This window comes from Callorhinus ursinus, unplaced genomic scaffold, assembly GCF_003265705.2.
Source record: "Callorhinus ursinus isolate GAN/ISIS: 27379988/994484 unplaced genomic scaffold, GSC_fseal_2.0 scaffold13, whole genome shotgun sequence".
NCBI lineage: Eukaryota > Metazoa > Chordata > Mammalia > Carnivora > Otariidae > Callorhinus > Callorhinus ursinus.
The window spans coordinates 16,776,325-16,797,037 of NW_027397075.1; the positions used below are offsets into that span (position 1 = coordinate 16,776,325).

At 45.6% G+C, this 20,713-nt stretch overlaps 1 protein-coding gene across 1 annotated transcript in view; it reads left to right on the forward strand.

The window, feature by feature from the left end:
* The first annotated feature begins 12,255 nt into the window (after positions 1–12,255).
* FBXO28 (F-box protein 28) overlaps positions 12,256–20,713 on the forward strand; it is a 30,122-nt gene continuing 21,664 nt past the window's right edge. The window contains 2 exon segments of the mRNA XM_025877765.2: positions 12,256–12,367; positions 12,369–12,539. Coding sequence (XP_025733550.1) covers positions 12,272–12,367; positions 12,369–12,539 — 267 coding nt within the window. The 5' untranslated portion in view covers positions 12,256–12,271.

Consider the following 20,713-nt stretch of genomic DNA (forward strand, 5'->3'; position numbering starts at 1 on the left):
TAAAAAACAAACAAGAAAATAAATAGGTGTGGAGCTTACTGACAATAAAGATTCTCACAGCTTCTGATTTGGTAGATCTTGGGCAGGGCCTAGGAACCTTCATTTTTATCCAATTGCTCCAGATTTTTCCGATCCAGGATTCTGCCCAGTTTGAAGACGTGCATGCTGACCCATTGTAACAGGAGCCAGGGCAGACCATGCCTAGCTGTCCCAAGACTTACCTGGAATGTTGAGATTCAAATATCCAGCTGCCCTGCTGTCCACTCATCCTCCCTCATCCCCCTTCACTAGAAGCTTCCCTGAACATGAGAGAGGCAGCAAGTGAAGGCTGAGGTTCAAGCTTCCTAGTAAGTCCACTGTGTGAGGAAGTGAACCACGGGAGCGTCTAGGTGAGGCATTTTGCGGGCAGAGAGAATGACCACGAGAGGGTGAATGTTGGCCGGGTGGGGGAACAAGAGGCCAGAGTGACGGAAGCCCGGGAGTAACAGTGAGTCAGAGCCGTCACGGGACCGAGTTTGCCGGGTCTTGCAGCCCGTTGCGAGGACTTTGGCTCTCCTGAGTGAGGTGGAAACCATCAAGCAGAGGGATGCGTCTGCCTTGGGACATGGCTGTGGCTGCTGGTTAGAACATTCTGAAGGGGTGCCAGGGAGGGCCCAGGGACCCCAGCTAAGAAACTGTCATGACAACCCAGGCAAGAGGTGGTGGGGTTCGGGTGCTCAGCGGAGGTGTGGAGGGGTGGAATATTCAGAATGATCCCGAAGGCAGAGCCCACAGGGCTTGCTGACGGATTCCAGGCGGGCCATGAGGGAGGAGTCAAGAAGGGCCTCCACGAAGGGTACTGGGTCTCTTTTTGGAGTGACGAAATGTTCTGAATTGACTGGTGTCGGTTGCACAACTCTGCGAATACACTAAAAGTCATGGAGTTGTACACTTCAAGTGGGTGAATTGTATGATAGTCAAATTATATCTCAATAAAATTGGTTTTTTTTTAATGAATGACTTCAAGTTTTGGGGCCTGAGCGATGAGCAGGGTGAAGTCTTACGCAGATGAGGAAATCTGTGGAAAGAGCAGGTCTGACGGAGCTCAGCTGGGGATATGGCAATGTGGGGACTTACTAAATTTGGGATGCCTGTTACACATCCAGATGAAGATACTCCTTAGGCTGTTGGATATTTGAATCTCAGATTCACAACGTGGACTGGGCTGGAGATACTCTCGTTTTAAAGGCACTGGGTGAGATCAGCAAGTGTAGACAATAAAGAGAGGAAGTCCAAGAACTGAACTCTGACGACTCCAGCCTTAAGGGATCAGGGGGACGAAGAGAGATAGTGGGTAGACGGGAAACCCAGGTGGAAGGTGATGTGAAGGCAAGTGCACAAAGTGTCCCGAACAGGGTCAAGCAATCAATGCATCAAATGCTCCTGACAAGTCAAGTAAGATGAGAACTGAAAATTGGCCTCAGACCTTAATGAGAGCAATTTTGGAGGTGTATGATCAGAGCAAAGGCCCTATTGGAACAGGATCGAGAGAGAACATGAGAAGTTAGGGGCAGAATCACAGCCAACTCTTTCCAGAAGTTTTGCAGGGAGGGGAAGGAGGGAATGGAGCAGCGGCTGGAAGGGCAGGTGAGGTGGAGAGATTCTTCTTCAAAGATGGCAAACCAGCGGCGTGAGCGTACCCGAACAGAAATATCAGGTAAAGAGAGAAATTGTAGAGGCGAGAAAGGATTGCTGGAGTGAGTCCTGGAGCAGCGGACAGAAGGCGGGATGTGGCATGTAAGTGGAAGGTCAGCAACGCTGGGAGCTAGCCAAGCACGTCCAAGGAACAAAGGAGAAGGCGGAGCGCGTGGGCAGGTGCAGGTCAGCGGACAAGGTAGGTTGACTGACGGAGGTTCTCCTGACTGCGTCTGTTTTTGTCATTGATGTAAGAAGCCAGGTCACCACTGAATGGAGTCGGGTGGGGGCGGGGGGAGTATGGAAGATCTGAGAACAGAAGGGAGGGTATGAAATAATCACTTAGGAAAATGGTGGGCGGAGTGAACTTGGGAAACGTACAGTGACTGCAGAGCAGCAGGGAGGCCCACCTGAGGGTGGCGATCGGGAAGTTAAAGCGAGAATGGTCAGTACAGTTGTATGTCTGTCAGCAGCCATGCTCAGCCTGCTAGTGCAGGCAGGATTAAGTAGAGAGTATGCTAACCCCGTTTGAGCCCGGAGCAGGACAGAGCAAGAAGGGCAAGAGAGTAGAGGTCCCCAGCCTGGAGAAGCGGTAACGAGTCCCCGAGGCTTGAAGCATCAGGCAGGATGGTGCCACGAGCCAACGAGGGGCAGTAAACAAGCCAGTGGGAGCAGCGGGGGTAGCTCCGGGGTTCAGGGGATGATCAGCATCGAGGTAAGAGAGTGAACTGCAAAGACAGACGCTTGGAACATGTTTGACGAAGATACAGAAAGTGACCATGGGTGTGAGCAGCTGAGACCGAAGAGAGAGGATCCTTGAGAGCAGAGGGACGTGATGGCATGTGCTCTGTCTCTAGATCTATGATGCTTTGGTGTCTGGGGCTTCTCCGATCTGGGGGAGGGGCTGCCCCTCCCAGGGTCAGCATGTTCCTAGAGAGAGCAAATAACCCGCCTTTGGACTCAGACCAACCTATCCAGACTCCAACCACCTCCTTTTATCAGCCTCTGGCAGTTCAGAAGACTGTCCCCTCGCCCCAAATCACCCCAGCGCCCGGTACCAGGCCCTCCTGTAACGCAGAGCCCACCAAAATTATTCAAACTAGGCAACCCTACACTCGGTCACCTTGCCCATCCTGCTTCACCAGTTCCTCCCTGTGAAAGCTGAGTGAAGGCTCTGGGCCAGACTTCCCCATTCCCCCTGCACCCCCACATGGCCCAGCCTGGCAAGGCCCTTCCCTCGGGGACTACAGGTGGCAAAGACTTCCTTTAAGGGGCTGTCTCTGTGTCTGCTGTCTTCCCTGATTAACACAAAATGCCAAGCACATTTAGAAACAGAGGATAAAGAGAGAATCAGGGAATCATAGTGACTATTCGATAAGTTAGAGCTACGGCTAGCATTCTCTGGACGGCCCAAATCAGACTCATTTTCTCTCCTCCCACCCCAACCTGGCCCCTTCCTGTCACCCTCACCTCCCTCAATGGTATATCAGTCATCCTGATGTGAGACACCAAGGCAAAAGAAAAAATTAAATTTCCTTACTGCTTACAGCCCACTGACAAGTCCCTCAAACAGGCAGAGTGACCTTTCTCTGGGTGCTGACCGCCCTCTGGGTGCTCAGCTGCCTTGATTAATACTTGGCAAAGGGCAAGAGGCAACCTTAGCCCAACCCCCAAGATCCTGTAAGTCTACTTCAACATACAAAAATTCCTTTGGAAACTCCCTTTATCTCTACCCCCCAAGATACACGTTGGCAGTCACCCCCCAAGCTTACGACCCACCGATATACATCCAAAGGTCTCATGACTCAGGTTTTATTAGACAGTAAAAAAATGACCTTTTCCTAACAGCTAGACCCCTCCCCCTCAAGGTTCTGGAAACCTTACTTCCAAATTCCTTAGAGACTTAACGCTCTCCCTAGCCCCTTCCCAACTTGAAAGTATAGAATCAGTCACTCCTCACAACCACAGAGCAGCTCTTTCTGCCCACAGGTCCTGTCCCCGAGCTTTAATAAAACCACCTTTCTGCACCAAAGACGTCTCAAGAATTCTTTCTTGGCTGACGGCTCCAGACCCCAACATTTTCCTACATCAGTCCTGCTACTGAATTTGTAGGACAGTGTCGTCTTTAACTTCTCCAGTACCGCATTTCTAGTACTGTTAGTTTGTTTCAGGCCTGTCAATTTTAACGACTTTTAACTCTGTATTTCTCTTTCCCACTCTAAAAGTCACTCCTCTAATTCAAATCCAAAGTCTTATTTTTCCTTGACCATCCTCCTAACTGGCATCCCTCCGAACCAGCTCTCTGCCTTCCAATCTAGTCTCGTTATCACCAGAATTACTCCCCCAAAACACACAACTGACCCAATCACTCCTCTACCTCCAAATGGCTCCCAGCTGCCCACAGCAACGGTCGTCAAGTGTTTGCAGACTGTTGGTTTTAGAGAAGCTGCCTCAGGGAACAAGAAGGAGATTGAGTGGGCAAGACTTGGACTGTCCACCTGGTTTTACCAGAAAAGGTCTGTATTAGGGTTCTTGAAAGATTTTCACTATAAAAACAGGATTTCGCTACTGTATCAGTCTGAGTCCAATAAAGAGAGAGAAACCGGCACCTGGGTGGCTCAGTCGTTAAGCGTCTGCCTTCGGCTCAGGTCATGATCCCGGGGTCCTGGGATCGAGCCCCACATCGGGCTCCCTGCTCGGCAGGAAGCCTGCTTCTCCCTCTCCCACTCCCCCTGCTTGTGTTCCCTCTCTCTCTGTGTCTCTCTCTGTCACATCAATAAATAAAAATCTTTAAAAAAAAAAAAAAAAGAGAGAGAGAAACCATAGAGTAATTTGAACAGGAAGAGTTTAATATTGTTCCCTGGAGGGGAGTCTATGAGCAAAACGACCTCCAGAGGCCAAAGGAGCCGTAAGATGGAAACCAAAGGCTGACAAGTCCTGCTTGACCAGAAATGGCTTTATTAAGGGGACTTAGGGAAGAAGCAAGTCCTGGGTGGCCACCAGATAAGATCTCCAAACCCCAGCTCCCGCAGGACCTGCTTTCACAGCCCTAGAGGCTAGGAGTACAGCTGGGGCCACCCAGGGGTGAGGCTTAAGAATCAGAGCGTGTCACAGTCAGATCTCCCCGCAGATCAGGGACTTGTGCCTTGAGGGCACAGGGATGGGTGTGATTAAACAAAGGGAAGAACGGGGTGGGGGCGGCACTCGGGAAGGTTTCTGGTCAGAGTGGCCATCAGGGGGATTTGTACAAGATGGTGGCAGTCGGGTCACACAAACATCAAGGTTTCATAACCATAGCAGTGGATGGGAACGAGACACTGGCTAGTAAGCAGGAAAGGGGACTCTAATGCAGGCCTGGCAAATAGAAGGAGCAGCCACAGCTTGGGAGCTGAGATACAGCCTCCAAGGGAGAGGCTCCCTCGGGGCTGGGACCCAGCCTTGCTGGAGGGCACAGCAGTGGCTGGGAGGATGGCGGAGCATGGCTGTAGGGCAGTGCTGATAGGATGGGCTGGAAATCCGCCCTCGGGAACTCACCAAAGCCTGGTCTCCAGGATGCCAGGGAAGGCTGCTCTTGGGGAGGTGTCCCAGGAGTGGCACTTCACCACTAGCCACCCAAGGGAGCAGGCGGTGCCAGGGGAGGCCGCTGGCCACTGGGTGCCGCTGACGACTGTGCACCACGGGAGTTGGTGCCCTGAGGAGCCCACAAGCAACCCCCTACCTGTTGCATAGTTCACGCTATTTGCTCTTACTGTTCCTTTTCTTTGAAATGCCCTCACATTCTCCTGCGCTTGTTCATGAAGAAAGCCTCCGAAAGGACCCCAACACCACCATCCTTCTAGGCCAGGCTGACCTGTAACCTCTTCTGTGAAGTGTTCCCTGATGCTTCAACTTGGAAGTAACAACTCCTATTTAGATGTTCGCATCAGTTTTGTTTGCAGACTTTGCGAATGGGCGGGAGGACACAGGTCGCTGAATCACTTGGTCTGAAGAACGTTCAGTCCAGGAAATTCAACTTATCTTTCCAAATGTACAACTTTAGGAAGACTGTGTATGAGGAAATGAGGAGATACCCAGCCAGCCTGCCAGGTCAGCGGGGTCAGTTCTGCGGGTCCATGTGATGATCAATACTGCAGCCAGACCCCATCCTCTTGAGGGTGGGAAACACTATTTATCTTGGTGTCTTCCCAGCATCTTACCTGTTTAGCAACCAATAAACATTCACTGAACTGAAGGTCAGTGGGCTATCTTTCTGTAGAACCAAAGCTTTAAACTAAAAATAAAGCATCTAAGGATAGCATTTCAGGCATTGGCCACAATAGGGAACTTCTCATCTGGTCACAGGATGGGTCTTAAAAAGATACTTAAAGAAGAACAAAGTTGGAGCCCCCCCCCCCGCACTTCTTGACTGATTTCAAAATTTGTTACAAAACTATACTAAACAAAACATTGTGGACTGTGGTACTAGTGCTAAGAACAGACATACAGGCGCCTGGGTGGCTCAGTCAGTGAAGCGTCTGCCTTCCGCTCAGGGTCCTGGGATGGAGCCCCGGGCTCTGAGCTCAGTGGGGAGTCTGCTTCTCCCTCTCCCTCTGCCCCTCCCCCTGCTCATGCATGCTCTCTCTCTCAAATAAAATAAAATTTTTTTAAATCTTAAAAAAAAAAAACAGACAGACATACAGACCAAAGGAATAGAGTAGAGCTCCCAGAAATTAACTCTCATATATATGGTCAAATGATCTCTGCCAAGGTTGCCAAGACCAATCAATGGAGAAAGGGCAGGCGCTTCAACAAACGGCGCTGGGAAAACTGGACAAACACATGTGGAAGACTGAAGCTGGACTCCCTCCTCACTTCATATACAAAAATTAACTCAAAATGGATCAAAAACCGAAATGAAAGATCTAAAACTATAACTCTCCTAGGGGCGCCTGGGTGGCTCAGTCGTTAAGCGTCTGCCTACGGCTCAGATCATGATCTCAGGGTCCTGGGATCGAGCCCTGCATCGGGCTCCCTGCTCCACGGGGAGTCTCCTTCTCCTTCTGCCTCTGCCTCTCCCCCTGCTTGTGGGCTCTCCCTCTCTCTCTCTCTCAAATAAATAAAATCTTTTAAAAAATAAATAAAATAAATAAATAAAAACCGGGCAGGGGCGCCTAGGTGGCTCAGTCGGTTGAACGTCCGACTCTTGGTTTCAGCTCAGATCGTGATCTGGAGATTGTAGGATCAAGCCCCACGTGTTCAGCAGGGAATCTGCTTGGATTCTCTCTCCCTCTCAAATAAATAAATAATAAAATCTTCAAAAAAAATTTTTTTAAGAGATGACACAGATGGCCAACATGTGAAAAGATGCTCAACATCACTAATAATTTGGGAAATGCAAATTAAAACTGACGTGGAGAACAAAGGTAAAAGAAATATAGAAAAAAATGAAATTTCCTTGCAACTTACAACCCATTGACAAGTGCTTGAGACAGGCAGAGTGACCTTCCTCTGGGAGCTCAGCTGCCTTGATGTTAATACTTGGCTAAGGGCAAAAGGCAATCTTAGTCTGACCCCCAGGATCCTGTAAGTCTACTTTAACATATAAAAATTCCTTTGGAGACTTCCTTTATCTCTGCCCCACAAGATATACGTTGGCAGTCATCTCCCAAGCATATGACCCACCGATATACATCTGAAGGGTTTCATGACTCAGGTTTTACTAAACAGTAAAAAATGACCTTTTCCTAACAACAGCCCCACAAGGTCCTGGAAACCTTGCTTCCAAATTCCAGAGACTTACACTCTCCCTAACCCCCTCCCAACTTCAAAGTATAGAATCAGTCACTCCTCACAACCACAGAGCAGCTCTTTCTGCCCATGGGTCCTGTCCCCGAGCTTTAATAAAACCACCTTTCTGCACCGAAGACGTCTCAAGAATTTTCTTGACCATTCACTCTGAACCCCAACATTTTCACATTAATAACCACAGGCAACTATCCACAAAACAGAAAGTTACAAGTGTTGGCAAGGATGGACAGAAATTGGAACACCCACACACCATTGGTGGGAATATAAAACTAAAATAGTGTAGCTGCTAAGGGAAACAGTATGGCGGTGCCTCAAAAAATTAAAAATAGAACTACCATATGATCCAGGAATCCCACTGCTGTGTATGGCTCCAAAGGAATATTATATTATACAGCCCTTAAAAGGAAGGAGACTCTGACACACTCTACAACACGGATGAACTTTGAGGGCATTATGCTCAGTAAAATAAACCAGTCACACAAAAAACAAATACTAGTCGATTTAGATGCGGTATCTAGAGTAGTTGAATTCGTAGCAACAGAAAGTGGAAATGTGGCTGCCAAGGGTGGGGGGCAGCAGAGAAGGGGGAGTTGTTTAATGGGTGTAGAGTTTCAGTTTTGCAAGAAAGAAGGACTTCTGGAATTAGTCGAGCAACAGTGTGAATACACTTAACACTACTGAGCTGAACACTTAGAAATGGTGAAGATGGTAAATTGTTTTTTTTTAAGATGATAAATTTTGTTTTTTTAATAAATTAAAAACATAGCTAATTACAATCTGTAGAAACTCTCAAATCTCTTTTTTTAAAAGATTGTATTGATTTATTTGAGAGAGAGAGAGCACAAGCAGGAAGGAGGCGCAGAGGGAGAGGGAGAAGCAGGCTCCCCGCTGAGCAGGGAGCCCAACATGGGACTTGATCCCAGGACCCGGAGATCATGACCTGAGCTGAAGGCAGACGCTTCACCAACTGAGCCAGCCAGGTGCCCCCAAATCTCTTTTTAGTCTGTGAGCTCATCCTTCTTTCTCTGTGTTGTAAACCTGCTAACAAATAGGAAAACCAATGTCTGGTTTGGGTTTCCTCTTTTTCATATATAAAGTCCTTCTTTCGGTGGAGGTGACATAGCACAGGTCACCCTTCCCCACACCTGACTGCACCCAAGCCAACACATCGTGACCAGGAAGGCTGATGGATAAGGGGGACCAAAATAATGTACATAATGGGCAGTGTCTGCATTGTAGTAATTTGACTTAGAGGAATTCAAAACTCCACCCATTTGCTCTATCAGCTCATTTTCATATGTGTGAGATAAAAGAAGGAAGGTAACGCTATTCACCCATTGTAAACATGAAACAAGAAACATACAGATCTTGAGATGCATACTTCCATCCTATACCAGAGATCACCATCTTGCAAAGGTCTTATAGTACTTGACTCGCATAAAGGCTCATTTAGAACCCAGAACTCCAGGAAGTCCAAATATTTGTTTTAGTTACAAGTATTTGTTTTGATTGGAAAGCATCTTCAAAGCAAGCTTTGATTTCAATAACTGGAACGAAGAAACCATGTGTTTTGAAATTTTCTCTATTAGAAAAAAATGTATAGGGAGTATAAGGGCACCAGATCCAATATGCATAAACAGAGGATAGTTTGAATGAGCTTACTGGCAGGAAGTGGCTTAAATTGTTTCCAAAGTTGTATTCTGTTGTGCAGATCCGTGGTCAGCGAACCCTAGGTTAACTAGTTGACCACCACAGATGGAGAGATAAGGGAGTAGGAAGGCTTTTCACAAACCCATTTCAAGCAAAACAAAACTGGTTGTAACTAGTGGATTTACAGAACAAATTAAGTTAGGGATGATTCACTTTTTAAGGGATTTTCTAAGTTTTCTTTATGAGAGTTGCCATAATATAATTAAAGCATAGTTCCACTTATAGAAGTCCGATTTCAACCTAGACTATTAAGAAAGTATCAAACTTGGGGGCGCCTGGGTGGCTCAGTTGGTTAAGCGTAGGACTCAGTTTTGGCTCAGATCGTGATCTCAAGGTGGTGGGATCAAGCCGTTAGGGGTTCCATGCTCAGTGGGGAGTCTGCTTGAAGATTCTCTCTCTCTGCCCCACCCCACCCCCCAGCTTGCATGCAGGCACACTGTCTCTCAAATAAATAAATCTTAAAAAAAAAAAGCAAACTTGAATAAAATGAGGTTTCATTTCAGACCAAACTGTAATAGGTTTTATAGAGAACAACACCCTAAGTAAAAAAGTGAACTTACAATCTATTAGAGTCGATGAAACAACATTTCATAAATTTGCAAGTGTAGCAGAAACATTTAGGCATAAAGCATTTATGGAATGCTAAACATGGTGGGGGGGCAGAAAAACGAAAGAAAAACTTCAAAGGGTTTCACAATGTGCAACAAGATAGGTGAAGTGACCAGTTGTTTAAGAGCCTGTGAATGGGGAAAGTGTGCCATTCTTTTTTTTTTTTAATTTTTTATTTAAATTCAATTAGTTAACATATAGTGTATTATTCGTTTCAGGGTTAGAACTTAGTGATTCAGCAGTCGTATATAACACCCAGTGCTCACTATATCCTGTGCCCTCCTTACTGCCCGTCACCCAAAAGGGTGCCCATTGTGACCAGCGAACCCCACCGCCAGTTAATCTCGTGTTACGTGCCCCTTTGCCCATAGCCCTTACTCATGCTTAGCTTCTCCTGCAGTTTCTGCATCTACTTTGCAACCCTTAGATTCCAAACCAGAGCTGCAAAAGAAGGGACATACTGGAGACTGAGATCAAGACCCAGGACTAAGAAGACAAAGCTTCAAAATTTAGTCATCTGTGCACCCTTACCTTTGTTATAGGATATTATGAGAATACAAAAATATAGAAATATTCAGCATTAGCCTTAAAAATAAAAGTCAGTTACTTTCCCCGTGAAAGGGGATTTGGGAATAGCAGAGAATTGCCGTCTGCGACATGCAAGCTATGACAAGACCACAGGCAAGTCCAACATAACGAAGGAGAGGAACGTGGTTTTACGGACAAGGAGGGAGTTGGGAGGGTTGCTTTGAAGCAAAGTCCACTGGAGAAAAACAGGAGTTCGGGGGGACGGTGGTTTGTCACCGGCCGCGCTGCTGGGGTGCTCGCTTCCTGTAGGAGGTGCGGTGAGCATCTTTCCCCGTGGGGGCCTGTAATTAGGGATTCTTCCCCGGGGAGGGTTCTTCTGTTCGATCTGCAGTTGACCTTGAGTGATGCGGCTCCCCCTTCCAGCCTCCCCTTCCGCATCCTTTACTGATTTTCACAAACACAACCTTTAAAAAGTTTTTATTTTGAAATAATTGCAAATAGTACAAGGAACTCTTGTATACTCTTCATCCAGATTCACCACTTATTAACATTTATTATATTTGTTTTATTAATCTCATTCTCTATCTGTTGAACCATTTGAGATAAAAGTGAGAGATGCCCCTTTACCTCTAAATATTTCAACGTGTATTTCCTAAGAACAAGGACATTCTCTTAAGAGCACAATAAAATTATCCAAATCAAAAAATGTAATGATTACAATATTGTCTAATATATAATCCATATTCAAATTTTGCCAATTGTCCCAATAATGTTCTTTTTAGCTGTTTTTCCTAATCCAAGATCCAGTTCAAAATCACCCATGAATATAGTTATCTTACCTCGTTAGTCTTTTAATCTGGCACAAAATGACAATAATGTTTTTGAAGAGCGTGGAACAATTAACCAGATTTGCCTACCTCAAATAAAGGTTATGCTTTCATTTCTTCTTCAGCAATACGATCTCGTGTGGCGTTCTTTTGAGGATATCGTATCAGGACGTACATGATGTCCGTTCCTCTCAAAACGCCTCATGTTAGCGTTAATGACATGGTTATGGTAGTTGTCCACCAAATTTCTCTACTGCAAACTTATTTATCTTTATAATTCGCATGTAGCTTGTGGGGAGTTATTCTGAGACTACCTAAATATTGTATTCCACATCCTACCTTTACTTTCTCCTTTTAGCAGTTTTTGATGACTCCCGCCTAAACCAACGTTTTTACTGAGATAACAACCACTCCAGCGCACTGGTTTTGGTGCACTCACAGGTGGTGCGCCCACGCTCTCCAGCCCCGAAGCATCCCGGCAGGACGAGTCCCCCCCCCCGCGTCACCCCCCCAGCAGCCCCCCCCCAGCAGCAGGCCCCGCCCCCCAGCGGGACGCCTCTCCCTCCGTACTTCCCCCCGAGCGCCGAAGCCCGCCCCTGGGCCCTCCGCCTTCCGCGGACTTGGCGGCTGCCCACATCCCCAGATGAGTGCTGTCCTTGGGTCTGGCTTCTTTCATTTAGCACGAAGTTTTCAAGGTTCCTGCACACGGTGGCTTTAATCAGTACTTCACTCTCGTCATTCGCCTAAACGGACCATTACCTGGCTCTCCACAAACGACGACGCTCTGACACACGTCGCGTCTACACTCGCCAGGCAACACTACTCTCCCCGCCCCGCGTCAGGAGGAGCGCCAAGAAAACCGCGCCGGCGGACAGCCCTCTAACGGACAAGGTTCCCTCGCCCTCCGGTCCCTGCCGGGCTCGGGTCAGAGGGCCTCCAAAGGTCTCCTCCCCGGGATGAATACCCCCCGGGATGAATACCCCCAGGCCTCACCGGCACCTCAAGCGGCCCCTGCCGCCGGCCACCGCGCAGGCTCCGCCCCTCCGAGGTCCCGCCCCCACGGCCCAAGGCGGAAGTGACGCACCGGAAGCGCCCCTGGTCCCCTTGCAGTGGGGGGAAGGAATCAAACCCCCAAGATGGCGGCGGCGTCGGAGGAGCGGATGGCTGAGGAAGGAGGCGGCGGCCACGGCGACGGCGGCCCCTCTTCGGCCGTCGGCTCTGCCCAGCGACTGCCCCCCCCCGCCCCCGCCCCCGGCCCCGCAGCCGGGCTCTCAGGCGCCCCCAGCCCCGGCGCTGGCTCCCGACCAGCTGCCTCAAAACAACACGCTGGTGGCGCTGCCCATCGTAGCCATCGAGAACATCCTCAGCTTTATGTCCTACGACGAAATTAGCCAGCTCCGCCTGGTGAGGCCCCCGCGGGACCCCCGCCGCCCCCTCCGCCGGCCGAGGTCTGGGGAGGGGCGGAGAGGGGAGCGCGTCCCCCGGGGAGGGAGCCGCAGCCGGCTCCAGGACGCGGAGTCCCGGCGCCGGGCGGCGGGGTCGTCCCCCCTTCCTGCCGCGGGGCTAGGGTCTCGCTGCCCCGGCCCGGAAGCGGGGCGGCGGCGGGAGTTGGGCGCCCCAGCGCCGCCCGGCCTGAGCGCCGGCCCCGCGGCTCCGGTAGCCGCCTTTTGTGCACCAGCGTCCAGCCCCCAGCCGGGTCCAGCCAGGTTTGGTCGGTCCGCAGGAATCACGCACTGTGTCCCCCCCCTTCCCCCCCAACCCCCGACCCAGGTTTCCCGGTTGGAGAAGATGAAGTAGGGTTGGGGAGGCCTCCCCAAACCCGGTGGGGGCTCCGAGGGGCGTGAACGCCATTTGGTGGCCCCAGCTCCCCAGGTGACCAGTAAAGTAGAGCCCACCGAGAGCGCGTCCGGCTTGGCCTCGCCCCGACACTTCCCACCCTCGGGGAGCACCTCGCCCCTGGACAGGGTTGGTTTCTCTTGCAGTTCATTTTCTAACTAGTGACTTAACGCCCACCCGCCGGCTTCAAATCACAGTAGTTCAGTGATTTATAGAAAGGAGGAATTTACCTCGCTCCACAGCGTGGACTGAAGGTTTGATGAATGTCTTAGTTCAGTAAGATCTTTTGCTTCCTGTCGGGGGATTTATCTTTAAGTGGGAAGGAAATTGAAGGAGGTGGACATTTTGAAGTGATTGCAAGCCGACTGTGTGTAGGAGCTGAATCTGTGCTTGGGATTGTTTATAAGAGGACAAAGACATATTTCTGAATGTAGTGTGTACAGCATTTTCTCATTCCTGTGCCACATTTTAGGTTTACACCTCCGGTTTAAATTTGATTCTGATTACGTTTTGGAAAGAAGATCATACTTTTTAAAGAAAGTTTATTAATTTTGATTCAAACTGATGACCAGGTTTTTTTCCTAGTCAGCCCAGCAGGTCTACCATGCCAGCCTGCAGAATGGAAGATTCCTCAGTTGAAAAGTCATATTTCAAAATTGATTGTCCCTGAATTCCCCAAACATGTCATCCTAGAATTCCATATAGAATCTTAAATATTCCTTCCGATTTTTATAAAGGATGGTGTTTGATCAAGATTCATGCTGTACACAGTTGGGCATAACATTTGATTGAATTGAGCCTCTCAGCCAGACAGTGGCTTTGTAAAGCTTGGAATATTCACAGTTTGGGTTTGTCAGTGTTGGGGAAAACTGGTTTTTTGTTCGTTTGTCAGTCGTGTACTTTTTTTAAAATTAGAAACATTTTTTGAGGGGGAAAACTAGCTTCTTAGGACATCCCACAGTTTATTAATAAAGGACATCTCTTACAAGTGAAATATTCAGTTGCATTCTCAATTTTAAAGCAGTCCTCTAGCCTTTTAAGGGTACAGATTTGTAGTTTCAAACAAAGATTTTTCATAAGGAGCTCCTTACCATCCCCTGCGCCACCACCCTCTTCCCCCCTGCCCCCCAAAAGATTCTGCAATTTTATGTCTCAAAGATGGGTCTTTTCCCTCTGGTTTAGTAATGAGGAACTATTTTCTTATTCTTTTGTTTACTTAAGGTTAATAGATAATTCTTAGATTAGGTGGTTAATCTTTTGTGGGCATTTGGAAGTGTCTTTGGTTTCAGATTGATTGGCTCGGTGTTGTAAGGTACAATTCAATTCCGGTAGCATTATAAAAGAAGATGTTCTTTCTTGCCACTAGATGTCAGCATTAATTTAATTGTGGTCTTTTAATGAAATTGGCAGGGTAGAAACAGGGCCTGGTAGGTGCTTTACTTATACCTAATGGGCTATTTGCCAAAAAATCAAGGAACTTTAGTATGTATGCTGCTATCTAGAGTACACATTAGATAACTCCCTTCATTTTAAGTTTTTTTTTTTTAGTGGAATTAAGGGTGGATATGCTTGGAAGAGAGTGATATTAATTAAGAATAGAATTAGTTTCCATAAAGCTAAATGTCAACTACTCAGTGGTTGATGAACTAGTTTATGTATTGTTTAGATGTTTGGGTTTTTTCTTTCTTCCCACTTTACTTGCCTTATTAGGACCTCAGTTGTAACTGTGGTTAGCACCTAAATTAGAGGACAGGCACACAAGCCATGTACTCATTACTTTGTATTTTCTTTAAAAGATTTTCTCTCGGTTGAAATTGCTAAAATAACATTTTTCAGTTCTTTGTGCAGTTTAGTTGATGATAGTCTTTGCTTCCTGTTGCCATGAATAATTGAAATTTGACTCTCCAGTCTAGTTCTTACCAAGGGATTGTCCAAATGCCTTATTGAATTGTTGGTTTGTTTGTTCGTTTTTCCTGCCATTGACTGTTGCTCCAAAAATGTACCCAGAGCCTAGAGATCCTGGTTACACAGAAATAGTTCTTTAAATATTTAACTCTTCCAATGTATTTAAAATTATTTGGTGGAACACAGCTTTTGAAGTGACAAAACTTGTACTTTGAGTTGTTTTTTCAGTAAGTCAGACAAATTTGTGCTGATGCAGCATTAGACTGTCACCTAGGCCCTCTTGATGGGGTGAGAATTTTTGAAACAAGTGGCAAAGGTTAAGAAGTGAGGTCCTACCCCCAGTTCGGGAGTGTATCTAAGCCAAGTTTGAGCCTTTGATTTTGACTTGTGAGCATAGTGTTCTCACTCACTGAAAAATGAGTATGGAAGGCTTTTTAAAAAAGCTGTTTCAGAGGAATCCTATCAAATTTTTTCCTGTATGGTTTGAGTGGGGAGCTCCGGTGGTTCAGGACATAAATATGACTGAAGGTTAAATTCAGAAGTCTTGCTCATTATCTGGAATGAAATTTTCTGGTAGGTAACAAAATACATCCATACTTTCATCCCAAGTTATTTCTCTAGAGCACTCTAGCTAGTTAAATCTCTTACCCATTTATAGTTCCTTTTTCATCTTTTGTTCAAATATGTTTGAAAATTTTATAGAGAAGGTTGATTGGTAGGAAATACGAAGGAAAATGAGAAACCATTACTCTTTTTTTTATAGGCAAGCGCTCTTCCTAATATCTCTTGCTCTGTGCCAGTAGTTCTCAAATTTTTTTTTAACCTCGGGACATCTTTATACTCTTAAAAGTTATTGAGGACCCTAAGAGCTTACCTTAGAAAATTCTAGAAGACACAGGAAGAGACAGTACATACTTCGTTAGTGGTCAGAAAAATAATGTTATCATGTGTCATGTGGCCACTGGAAAAGTCCACTGTATGTTATGGAAGAATGAGAGTAAAAATGGCAAATACCGTCTTAGTATTATGAAAATAGTTTGGCCTCACAGACTCTCAAAAGGATCTTGGGAATCCCAGGGGTCCCTAGACCACACTTTACAAACCTCTTTGGCTCTTTGTGGCGGCGTTATGGAGAATATATTCTGTGCATTGATGATTTGTGGTTTTTTCCCCACCATCTCATCATTGGGTTATTTTTATTAACAGGTACTTAAGTACAGGTTGGAGATTCTAATATTTAGGGGACAGTTCATTTTTCCTGCAGATTCTAGTCCTAACGTGAAGGGGTTCAACCAGTAACCCTGCCCAGAGTGTCATGAAGACAGAATGGACACACCTTCCTTGAGCACACTTAGAAAGCACCAGGGTAACAAATGCAAAGATAAGAAATACGAGACTGTTGAGGTTAATCGGGAGACTTAATCAGAGAGGCTTCCTCAAGAGAATGAGTGTTTTATCCAGTTTATCCTTAGTAAAGGTGAGAGAACATTCCCAGCAGAAAAGAAATGACGTGTACAATGTAGTGAAGTGACTGGAGCAGGCTAACTAATTACAGCTATGAGGTGATTGTCTGAAGTGTCAGATGTCCTGGATTAGTGCTCAGACTCCCCCCTTGTTTCACCTTTTTTTATTTCTCAGACTGGCCAGGTTTAAGAAACTGTTTTGAGAACCTACGGGGTTGACACCTTTTGCTGGGGGGAGCAAGTAAGAATGTTAAGAAACAACTTCCACCTCTTAACATCATCATCATTTCCTAACAGACCAGGGGCACCTGAACAACCTGGTCAGCAGAGCAGGGCAGATTCAGACGGTATGGGAGGATCCTAGCTTCCAAGGATGGCCCATGTGTAGGATCCAGTCTCAGGATGTTTAGGAGCCAAAGATAACCCTTGATCGAGGTTTCTCCCAACCACCTACTTCTAACATCTTGGACTTAAGCTCAGATTGAAACAGGCATCATCAGGCTGTTGAGTTTCCCAAACATGCTAGGCCTCTCGCAGCAGGTGCTGCTTCTGCCTGCAGCCTCTCCTTCATTCCCCCCTCCTAGAGAGTATCTGTTCCTTCAGGATACACCTTAAGTGTCAGTACCTCAGTACAGCCTCTGTGCCTCTTTTCTGAACCTCACTCAGTAGTACTTCTGAGTTCCCAACGCAACATGGTTGTACTTAGAGATTCTATTGGAATTGTCTTTGTAGGGGCCGGTTGGGCACCGAATTTAGGCTCCTCGTACCCTTTCATCAGAAATCCCGATGGCCTTCTGTAGTCTGTGATTCAATATGAGTACTTAGTGTTTGTTGAATAAATGAAGTAGTTCTTAAAAACACTGCACTAGGGACGCCTGGGTGGCTCAGTCGTTAAGCATCTGCCTTTGCCTCAGGTCGTGATCTCAGGGTCCTGGGATCAAGCCCTGCATCGGGCTCCCTACTCCACGGGAAGCCTGCTTCTCCCTCTCCAACTCCCCCTGCTTGTGTTCCCTCTCTCGCTGTCTCTCTCTCTGTCAAATAAATAAATAAAATCTTTAAACAAAACAAAACAAAAAACTGCGCTACTCCAAGTAAAGGATAGAAAATAAATGTCATTGTGAAATAAATGTGTTTTCTGTATACACTGTGGTGGTGCTAGAAGATGTGCTGCTTCATATTTACCTCCAACAGAGGAGAGTAGAATTTTTTAAATTTAAGACCATTTTAAGAAGCTTGGGTGACTAGAAAAATCCTCGTAATAAGGATGAAAATCGATAAGGTGAACGTGAAGCTCGTATGTGATTAGTAAGAGTAGCCATTTCCATTAGTGCGTCAGGCAGCATTGTAAGCAACACTCCGTTCCCATATTAATGAGGAGAATGATGGTACAGATCATCAAAACCAGAATAATCAGAAAAGCTGTTCTGTTTGGCTTCTAGGCGGTATTATAGAAATCCTGGGAACAGGCTTTTCTTCCTAATTGTTTTGCTCAGGCTAATATTTAAATACATTTTTAGGGGCACCTGGGTGGCTGAGTCAGTTAAGTGTCTGCCTTCAGCTCAAGTCATGATCTCGGGGTCCTGGGATCAAGCCCTGCATTGGGCTCTCCGCTCAGTTGCGGGTCTGCTTCTCCCTCTCGCTCTGTGATCTCTCTTACTCTCGCTGTCTCTCAAATAAAAATCTTTAAAAATAAAATAAATTTATATTTTCTTTCCAAGTGAACATGTAGGGGGGATACCCAGAGAATTTAAAATTTGTTGTAATTCTTCTTCTTTTTTAATTTTTTATTTAAATTCAATTTAGCTAACATACACTGTATTATTAGTTTCAGGGGTAGAATTTAGTGATTCATCAGTTTGCATGTAACACTCAGTGCTCATTACATCAAGTGCCCTCCTTAATGCCCATCACCAGTTACCCCATCCCCCAACCCAGCGCCCCTCCAGCAACCCTGTTTGTTTCCTATAGTCCAGAGTCTTAAAATTTGTTGTAATTCTACCTGCAGATAATTAACTCTGTGTCTCTCTGTATATGGTATTATGTATTAGACAATCCACACCGCGTAGACAGAATTTTTTAAGTGATTCTATCACCCATCATTAACTTTTTGCCACATCTGCATTATCTCTTTCACTTGTGTGCTCATTCTTTCCCTCTCTAAATGTGTGTGTTGTATGTCCTCCACACAGATTATTTCATTAAGCCATTTGAAAGTAAAATGCAAATATAATGACATTTTATCCTTTATGTAATCAGTGTTATCACTCCCCAGGGATTTAACATTGTGTTTTATATTCTAATTTCTCAGTTATCCCCAAGATGTCTTTATAGCTTTTTTTTGGTGGAGGATAAAGCTTTTGAATCTAGTAAAACAGTTGTCTCTTTAATCCAGAACATTCTCCCTACTTTTTTCATTCTTTAATGCAGTTGGCTTTTTGAAGAATCAGGGCAGATGGCTTATAAAATGTTCTACAATGCAGTTTTTTTTTTTTTAAAGATTTTATTTATTTATTTGAGAGAGAGAATGAGATAGAGCATGAGAGGGGGGAGGGTCCAAGGGAGAAGCCGACTCACTGCCGAGCAGGGAGCCCGATGCAGGACTCCATCCTGGGACTCCAGGATCATGACCTGAGCCGAAGGCAGTCGCTTAACCAACTGAGCCACCCAGGCGCCCTACAATGCAGATTTGTCTCATTGTTTCCTCATGGTTGACTTCTGGTTTTTGAACTTTGAAAGAATTCTAGAAAGATTTTGGTCTAGCGCCATTTCTCTAAACTTTAGCAGTGTGGTGAGAACACCCACTAATGTCCTTAAGATCTCGTATTGCCTCAAGAAGTCCTACTTGAGACTCGCGCCAGCAGTATTCTGTAGCAGTGGGTATTAGTCAAGACTGTGACCAGTTGAGAATAGTTAGAATAAGTGTTTCACTCTGTAGAGCTGCAGATCACTAACTGTAAAAAGATACTAATTAGAAGCCTAAATTCTTAATTTCACTTTTGCCACTAAAGAGTTTGATTGACTTTGTACAAATTACATAATTTCTTAAGGCCTCCATGTTCTCTCTCTGTAAAAAGAAAGAAAGGTTCCAGTGTCTTAAGTTCCTACCAGTTTGGGGGTTATTGATAAGCAGCCTAATTGTTAATAATAACTTCCGGATTAATTGGAGAAAAGCATCAAGTATTCAATTCGTTTGAGAACTGTAGAGCACTAAATAAGTACATGAAAAATCTGGTTCCATTACAGTATTTCCTCAATTCTAAGATATAATTTCATGTTTTAACATTTTTGAAATCAGAATGCATCTTGATCAACTTGTATGTGTATTATTCTAGCAGTGCTTTTTTTTTTCCCAGAAGAGCTTTTATTAAATTAAACAAAATCAAAGAAGTCCACCCTTTTATATTTCACAGCATCTAAGCCATCTGAAAAAGAAATGGTGCCAGTTATAATTGTAAGACCATTCCGATGTCAAATGTTAAAATATGAAAAAATATGTATCTTAGAATCAACTGAGATTTGTTACTAAGATTAGGTTTCACAGGAAAATTGCAGGCTTCACAGATTTATGGCATATGTGTCTTGCATTGTTAAGAAGGACCATAGGGGCACAAGAAATCAAAAAAGATTCCTAAACAAAGCAAAGAAAAATGTTCATTGGGGCGCCTGGGTGGCTCAGTTGGTTAAGCAACTGCCTTCGGCTCAGGTCATGATCCTGGAGTCCCAGGATCGAGTCCCACATCAGGCTCCCTGCTCGGCAGGGAGTCTGCTTCTCCCTCTGACCCTCTTCCCACTCGTGCTCTCTATCTCTCATTCTCTCTCTCTCAAATAAATAAATAAAATCTTTAAAAAAAAAAAGAAAAAGAAAAATGTTCATTACTACTTATGTTAGAAAGTGATGGAAAAGGATAAACATGGCATTTTAACTCTTCAAGTAATTAACAAAGAAAACCACATGTCCTAACTAGAGTGGCAGTAACAGAGGACCCAAACTAAATGTCTCTGCTGCAGACCGACATATTCCATGAGCTCCCTGGTATGTTGGTAAGTGTCTATTTTTGCTGATCTCTGAATGCGATGATAGTTTTTGACATAGTCATCATCATTGTATATTAGACTCCAGAATTCTATTTTACTCTCGTGGGTGAATGACCAAATTGCTAGGATTTTTGTTGTATTTTAATAACCAGGAAACTAAAATTTCTTCCCGTCAGCTTTGGGAAATTCTTTTTTTTTTTTAGATTTTATTTATTTATTTGACAGAGAGAGACACAGTGAGAGAAGGAACACAAGCAGGGGAAGTAAGAGAGGGAGAAGCAGTCTTCCCACCGAGCAGGGAGCCTGATGTGGGGCTCGATTCCAGGACCCTGGGATCAC